The sequence below is a fragment of the Pezoporus wallicus genome, unplaced genomic scaffold (genome assembly GCF_028554395.1).
Source record: "Pezoporus wallicus isolate ANWC-B61680 ecotype Strahan unplaced genomic scaffold, APGP_CSIRO_Pwel_v1 scaffold_2146, whole genome shotgun sequence".
In the NCBI taxonomy this organism is placed as follows: domain Eukaryota; kingdom Metazoa; phylum Chordata; class Aves; order Psittaciformes; family Psittacidae; genus Pezoporus; species Pezoporus wallicus.
Window position 1 is genome coordinate 3,082,960 of NW_026639769.1, and position 7,407 is coordinate 3,090,366.

The 7,407-nt window shown below is 50.2% G+C and overlaps 1 protein-coding gene across 1 annotated transcript; it reads right to left on the reverse strand.

Moving 5' to 3' along the window:
• Positions 1-1,471: 1,471 nt before the first annotated feature.
• Positions 1,472-5,177, reverse strand: ZBTB25 (zinc finger and BTB domain containing 25). Its single transcript, XM_057416142.1, has 3 exons — positions 5,154-5,177; positions 4,386-4,565; positions 1,472-3,224 (listed from the first exon to the last, which is right to left on the reverse strand). Exons 2-3 carry the CDS (start codon positions 4,556-4,558, stop codon positions 2,087-2,089), a joined length of 1,311 nt encoding a protein of 436 aa, XP_057272125.1. The 5' UTR covers positions 4,559-4,565; positions 5,154-5,177; the 3' UTR covers positions 1,472-2,086.
• Between the last annotated feature and the right edge of the window lie 2,230 nt (positions 5,178-7,407).

Sequence of the window (7,407 nt, forward strand, 5' to 3'; positions counted from 1 at the left end):
CTATACCCAACCCAGCAGATACTCCTTTTTGTTCTTAAAATAAATGTGGGAACCCAAGGGAAGCAGCAGCACCCAGAGAAGCCAGCCCACTCGGCAAAGTGTTGCACACAAATAGGGAATGATAATAAAATACCATTTTTTATGGTTTGGTTGTTTTGTGTTTTTTTTACCATCATGTAGAAATAGAGATCAGTGGAAGCCAGAGGACATTGGCCCCAGTTATAAGCAGTCTGGGTGCGAGTAAGCTGGTGGGATTACCCTGTGAAAGACCCAGAAGGCTCTCTTCTAGGAAACACTCCACGTGCAGCACTACATGCTTAGATACAGCATTTGCAGGCCTGGATGTCGGCAGGGTTTTGTTGCTTTACTTGTATTAAAGAAAGGCTTTTTAAGCAGAGTTACAATGCATTCACACCAGACCAGCTTTGATGGGTACATGCAGTGAGAGGAGCCCTCTGTCTAAGAGGCAAGCACACACCAAACCGCGGCATGCATTTTGTAACATCATCCGGGCAGCCTCAGAGGCTGTTTTTCCCCTTTGTCTTAAAACACAATTTGGCAGCTCTCAGTGACCAATCCCTCCCCTGGAGTGTGCAGCTCCCTGCCTAGGAGAAGCAGCAGCTGCCCTCACAAAGACCTCAGGTGGTCTTTTCATTTGGCAGCGATTTACTTGTAGCTCTTGCTTCAGGATAGTTTCAAAGAAGACAGGTCGAGGGTCCTGACTACAAAGAGCTTTGGAGAGGGCACTTTGACAGTTCCTCACCATTGTTCAGGCTCCCCGTTTCCGAAGGCAATGACTCAACACACCAGGACTGGCAGGGAGCCTCCAGCTTCTCAAAAACTGGGTAATGAGATTACAGGAGCAGCTCTCGGGGCTTTTGCTCTTCACTGCAGAAGAAACCTTTGCACTTGTAAGAACTTTGTGGGCCTCTTTGAGGCCTTCTGATTATGAGCATCTCTTGAGGGCTGTCCATTTGGTAGGAAGCTGAGCATACCTCAGGTGAAAAACTAGAGGGACAAAACATGAATCCAAGAAGAATGCATATAATTTTTAAGCCTTCTTGGATAATTCATTACTCTTCAGATATCAAGTAATGACAAATGAAAGGCAAAAAGATGTGTGGTGACTCCATAAGCAGAGAAGAAATAACACATTATGTGTTTGCTCATACCAAACGCACAGACTGTAATGTTTAAGAACGTGTTTGCACCAAGCTGTTTATAATAGTCAGAAATCATTTTTGCTGAGAAAATCAATGTGTGGCATTTAATCCCACAAAGACTCAGGTTAGGATGTGCCTCCTCTCTGAGAGAACACGTCTTTGCAGCTTTCATTCGTCCTTGCAGAGATGGTCCAATAATGGGATGTGGTCTTAGAGGGGCATCAAAATTTGTCTCTGCTTATGCAGTAGCAGCTGTCAAGGAGACATAGGAATGAAGAAAAATACATGCAAACCTCGAGTCCAAAAGTAAAAGATTGTACTGATAGGACTCCAGGGGCTGTCAGATCAAAAGCTGCCACCCCTCCATCAGCACTGCCAGTTCCCACGAAAAGACCAGCCTTATGGCTCCTGCATATATTTATGCAGAGATTTATTAACTACAGTTATACAATACGAACATCAGGATTCATCTCCTTGAGATACTTAATTAAAAGCAAACTGTTTGGGAAATTCAACACATATTTCCCTCTATGTTTCCACCCAATCTAGTTTCAGAAGAGCAACTATATGGGATACAAACAGTCCTAGGCACCGCACAGCATATTAGCAAAGTTTAAACCTCACACCCAGCAACACAGGCTTAACTCTAGTAAAGCAGAGCAGGAATAGATTCACATTTACCAAAAATGTAACTGAGTTACATGGAGGATTCCAAGTAGGACTTGGGTGGGAATTAGCTTCAGTTTAAAAGTTAGAGAAGTAAAAAAGCAAGTACACAAATCAAAGTACACAGTTCTTCACAGTCATCTCAGAGGTGACGGGAATGGCGGCTGAAGAAAGTCAGCTGCAGAGAGCAGTCACTCACTATGCAGAGAATGCCAAAATACTCAGTTTCAATATCTGAAGGCTGCACAGGGGAAGAACTACTCTACCAGGATTGTATCAACGCTCTCTTGGATGAGATCTGACTCCAGTATACATTCATCTAAGTGGTCTTGAGGTAAACTGGAGCTCTTGCCTATGCTCTCACTGTCACAGTAAGGATGAAACCTGGGGGTTGCAGGGCTCTCCAGCCGCTGGCAGCGTCCGTATTTGTGCTGTTTCCCTGTGTGTGTGTACATGTGCTCAAGCAGCTGGCTCTTCCGGAAAAACGTGCGGCTGCAAATGGTACAACTGATTTTTCTCTTTCTTGAGAAAGAAAAATTGCAGTTCAACTCCACTGGTTCATGGTCCTTGGAGATGAGTGAGAGCTGGCTGATCTGCAGAGGGTCCAGGTCGCTGCACCTTGGATGCTCCAGCTGATGGGCATCCTCCTTCAGGAGGAAGGTCCCGAGCCGGTGGCCATCCCTAACCTCCCTGTCCTCAGCCAAAGGCTGCACCTCTCCCAGGTCGCTGCTCTCGAGGATGGAGGCTGGCACGCCAAACGGCAGTGAGCCCGAGACATGGGTGTGCAAGTGCTGCCGCAGTCCCCCCCGGGAGCTGAAACGCTCCCCGCAATAGTGACACAAGTGCACCTTGAGGCTGGCCTTAGCAAAGATGGGGCTCGCTACCTCTGGAGAAGGATGGGTGCAGCTCTGGGACACCACAGGCTCCGAGTCACACCTCTCCTGCTTTATGGAGACCGAGAGCTTCGGATGCTCTTCTGCTGGCTTAGTGACAGCAGCGGGCTGAGCGGAGGGGCAAGCAACCTGCTGGTCCAGGGAGCTGTCATCCAGGCCGATGGCCAGGGAGAGCTGCAGCTGGGGGTGATCACCTTGAGCAGCAGGCCTGCTGCCCGCCTTGGGCAGGCTCTCCTTCGTTCCCAGGCATTCCTTTGCTGGTTTGTGTGTGGTCGAGATCTGGATCCCATACAAATTTGAAGACTGCACCAGCTCTGGAGATAACACTTGGTTCATCTCAATTGCGATATGGGAGAGGTGGTCTGCATGGAGGAAGCGGATGCCCTCCTCCAGTCGGCTCTTGCTGACAGTCTGTTTCGGCCCTTTCCCGGTGTACATAATATGCAACAAGTAACTAAATATGTCAGGCTGGATGTCTGTAGGCTGAATCTTTATGCATTCACTGAAACAAGACAGATGATTAAGTACATACAAGGCTCCAAGTTCAGTCCTGATCCATCACCTGCCTGTCCATTTGCACTGTTGTTTGCTGTTAGAGCAACACTCCCTGCCAAGACAAGCAGAAGTGCTCTGCTTGCACAGCAAAGTGCCTGAGCGTGTATTTATCCCTATTATAAAAGCCATGTGCACAACTCTGTCCAGGGATTCTGAGAGTGGCCAGCTCCCAGTCTCCTCGTCACTTGCATGCACAGCTAATTGCTGCCATGCAGCACTGCAGCGAGGGAATGCAAGCTATGCATCACCAGTGTGTCCCACTCCAGTAACACAAGGAAAGAATATTTGTGTGTTTAAGTAATAAAATCAGCTGCTGCTACTGTATAATCTTTATGAGATTTGCATTTAAGTGTCAGTAAACAACATCTAGCGGAAAGGAAGTTAATTGATAGCCTCACTTCCAGATGAAGGTCTACACAGCCTATACTTAATGATTATCTTGCAAAAGTGCTGGGGGCCACGACCCTCAAAATGTAAGCGGAATGGACAAGTCGACTACAAGCAGCAAGGTCCAGATCAGAGATGAGATTAGACCTTGGCACCACTGTTGTTATACCTGCAGAACCACTCCTGAGCCAGTTGGGTGAAGCACCTGAACAGCAGCCTGAAGTTTATGATCTGTTTCAGCTCTTATCTGCAAAAGTCTCAAGAGCAGAACTGTGATAAAGGCTATGGCTTCTCCACTGCTTCAAGCCTGTGGATCTTGCCAGAAGGGACAGTCCCACCCAGCAAACTTGCCTGCAATCTAATGCAAGGTAATGGATGTACTGTGTATGGGTGGGAGGCACCTGGAAACCCCTAGATTACAAATCTGTCAGGTACTCACTGCAGGAGGACTGTGGTACTTACACGTTTATTTTCTCCCATCACACAAATGTCTCCTATTTAAAATGTGGGACCTGATATTGGCGTATACAGACTAAGAGAGTGGTTTTAAATGACAGCACATTCTGGACTGGGAGCGTTTGGAGCCAAGGCATGTGATGGGTTAGGAAAATGATCTTAGGGCACCTAAAATCCCCACTTTAGACTTTAATACCTTTAGAAAGTGGAAAATGTGTGAAGCTGGGCAGAGTACTTAAAAGGTAGAAGAGCTGTGTGTCCTTACCTCGTCTGATGGATAAATATCATCTTAAAATAGTTTGAAAAAGCAGCGAGCACCGCTCTGTGGGCTTTGAAGTAAACATCTCCAATGGCAACTGTGCAGTCACACAGAAAGCCAAACTCCCGCTGCATGTTCAGCTGCTGGAGGAGGAAGACGCTGTGGCCGGTCGCATCCATGGTGACCCTGAGAGCAAGAGCACAAGGCGTTTGTTCATCTCATGAAGCAATCGCACAGCTCGCGAAGGCTCCAATGTGGGTTTCTCACCACTGAAACGAGCTGGGCGCCCTCGCAGAGTCCATTTTCCGCTCCAGCCGGTCCCTGCACTCCGATCTAATTAATCTCTCCTACACCACCGCCGGTGCGCAGGCCCGCATTAAATGCGCCCAAACCCTACCCGGGATTTTCCCACGTGCCGGGCTGAGCTGTTTCTCCTACACATTAACTACGCTCCGTGGTGTGCGGCACTAACTTTAAACCTCGCTCGCGTTTTCGCTCTGCCCCTGGATCGTGCTCGGTGCCGAACGGCCCACGGCGATCGCCATCACTGGGCCGCGCAGGGGGTGTAGGAGCCGCGGGGCTGGCGGCGGAACCCGACAAAGCCCCATTGTGCGGAGCTGAGCCGGCCCGAGCCGGCCCCGCCCGCGGTGCTTTGACAAGAAACGCTGATACTTGCTACTGTTCAGCCCAAAACTATTGTGCGGGGGCAGGCGGCGGTGGAGCGGAACCAGCACCCTGCCCTGCCGTGGTCCCCGCGCCCGCGCAGCCGCTTACCCCCGCGGAAGCGCAGCGCTGAGCCCGGCGGATGGGGTGGGCGCTGCCCCCCACCCGCTTCCTGCCTCCGCCGCCGGCGCTGGGCCGGGTCTGCCCCCGCCGCTGCTGCAGGAAGAAGTGAGCGCGGGCCCGTGCGCGGCTGCTGCGCGGGCGTAGGCGCTGCGCGGTTGCTGGCGGCGGTCACCGCGCCCGCACCCCCTGAGGGCGGGCGGGAGGGAGGGAGGGAGGGACTGGGGGCGGTTGTTTTCCGCCTGCAGGGACCTCACCGTGGGCTGGGGCACTTCGCGTCTTCAGTCCCCCCATGAGAGGTTCCGCCTGCCGAGCTCCTCAGCCGTTGCTATGAGTGTGGTTTTGTTGTGCTAGCTTTTGGTTGAGGGTTGGATTTTTTTGCCATTTTTTAAACAGAAAAACCCGTGTGTAACAGGCGCCGCCCCGGTCTGCCTGCACAGGAAAATGGACCGAAGATACGATCTGTGTTTTTCACCACCGTCTGCGGCCTAAGAGTTTCCTTTAACCACCGGTGAATGGTATAGACGCACCGTTTCTCGGCCGCCCCCCCTGTCTCTTCCTAATTTTTAACCCAGGGTTATGCTGGGTGAGAGCAGCCACGCTGGGTTGGGTGCAGCTGGGTGCCCCAGGGCCTGGCAGAGGACAGGGTGCAGACAGGCAGTGCCACCCACTCTCAGACCTCCCGCCTCTGTGCGCACCTTTAGACGGGTCCTCAATCCAGTCTTTGAGGCGTCTTTCCCATGAGTTTTATCCAATTGCTCTCTGAACCCGTTTAAAATTCCAGTCCCTGCAACCCTTGTTGTCAGCAGGTTGTCTTTGGGATGGAAAAGGGAATGGAAGTTGTTCTTGATGTGCTCTCGCTGTTATTAGTGCAGTTTCAGAGATTTACAATGCCCTCCTTGGTGGCATCTCACCCAGCTTGGGGTTCTGCACAAGACATTCCATGCCTTGGATCATCCCTCTTGATTTTCTCTCAGCATGTGATACTTTGCAGTTCATTCTCCTCTTGTGTGCCCATAATTGCAATTTTTTTAATTGGCCTGTGTCTGAGTGTTTAGGGCACATAATGCTCCTGCTCCTCCGAATCCAGGTGCTCCTGGGGCTGTTTCCAGTGGCATCTTGAGGAGGGCTGAGCTTGGGTGGAGGATGGAGATAAGCCAAGAGAAGATGGGGCACAGGCTCTGAGACATTTACCTCCATGCAGTATTTGCTGCTTATTCCTCTGCCCAGTAGAGCTTTCTCTTTTCCATTGCTCTATGGTTTGTCTATTTTAAATAAAAAGCTCACAAGGCTCAGGGACTGTCGTTCCCTCCTGTGTTTGCACAGCAGCATATTGAGGGGTGGTGGAGCTGTGATCCTGCTGCTACTATTTGTATTGGTAGCTGCTTTTCTTCCCGGAAATGGTTGGCAGGAGGTGGCTCAAGGTTTTGTGTTCTGTCCTGGGTTATTTAACATATTAACTTGCATACAGCGTGAGTTGCTGTTTGCAGATGGCATGTTATTTATTTAAATGATTAACAATTCACATGTTTATTTAGGTTGACTCTGGTCCAAAGGGGACTTTGAAGAGCTTCAGAGGAACTGTAGCCAAAATGATTGAAGCTATGTTGAGAAATGGATTTTGGCGTTTCAATGAAAAACACAGGTGCTGATATCATATGCCTATAGTCATTGCCAGTAGGTCAAAAAGGAGAGCGGGATGTAATCACTGCTGCCTTTGAGTGCTTCTGCTTGCTCCTCCTCTGTGGCCAGAAAATAATGGGGAAGAGAAGCGTGATGGTGGGCACTGAGGGAATGGAGACTGTGAAAAGGGGGCTGCTTTGTGCCTCATCTTAGTTGCGGTGGCAGAAGCTCCTGGTGTGATGCACATGAAAGGGCTGGGACAGAGTGAGAGGCTGCTTCAGCCCCATATGGGCACTCCTGGCTTCCGCTCCCCCAAGACATGTAAGGAGCTGAAAAGAAAAAGACCCTTGAACCATGAGAAAAACAACTTCTCCGTGTGATTTCAAAACCACAGCCCTGGCTTATGGAGGCCATTTATTTAACTTCCTATAAACCAGGAAAACCTACGAAGGAGTTGGGCCATGGGGGTCCTTCCACCTTTCGTGGGGGCTGGTGCCTTACAGCTGCAGAGGTTTTTTCCCTCAGCACCGCTACAGGCATCACACTCTGGAGCCACAGCAGGAGTGGGGTGAGGGGAAAAAATAAGGTTTTTTTTTGAGACACATGTTGAAAGCTCCACTTT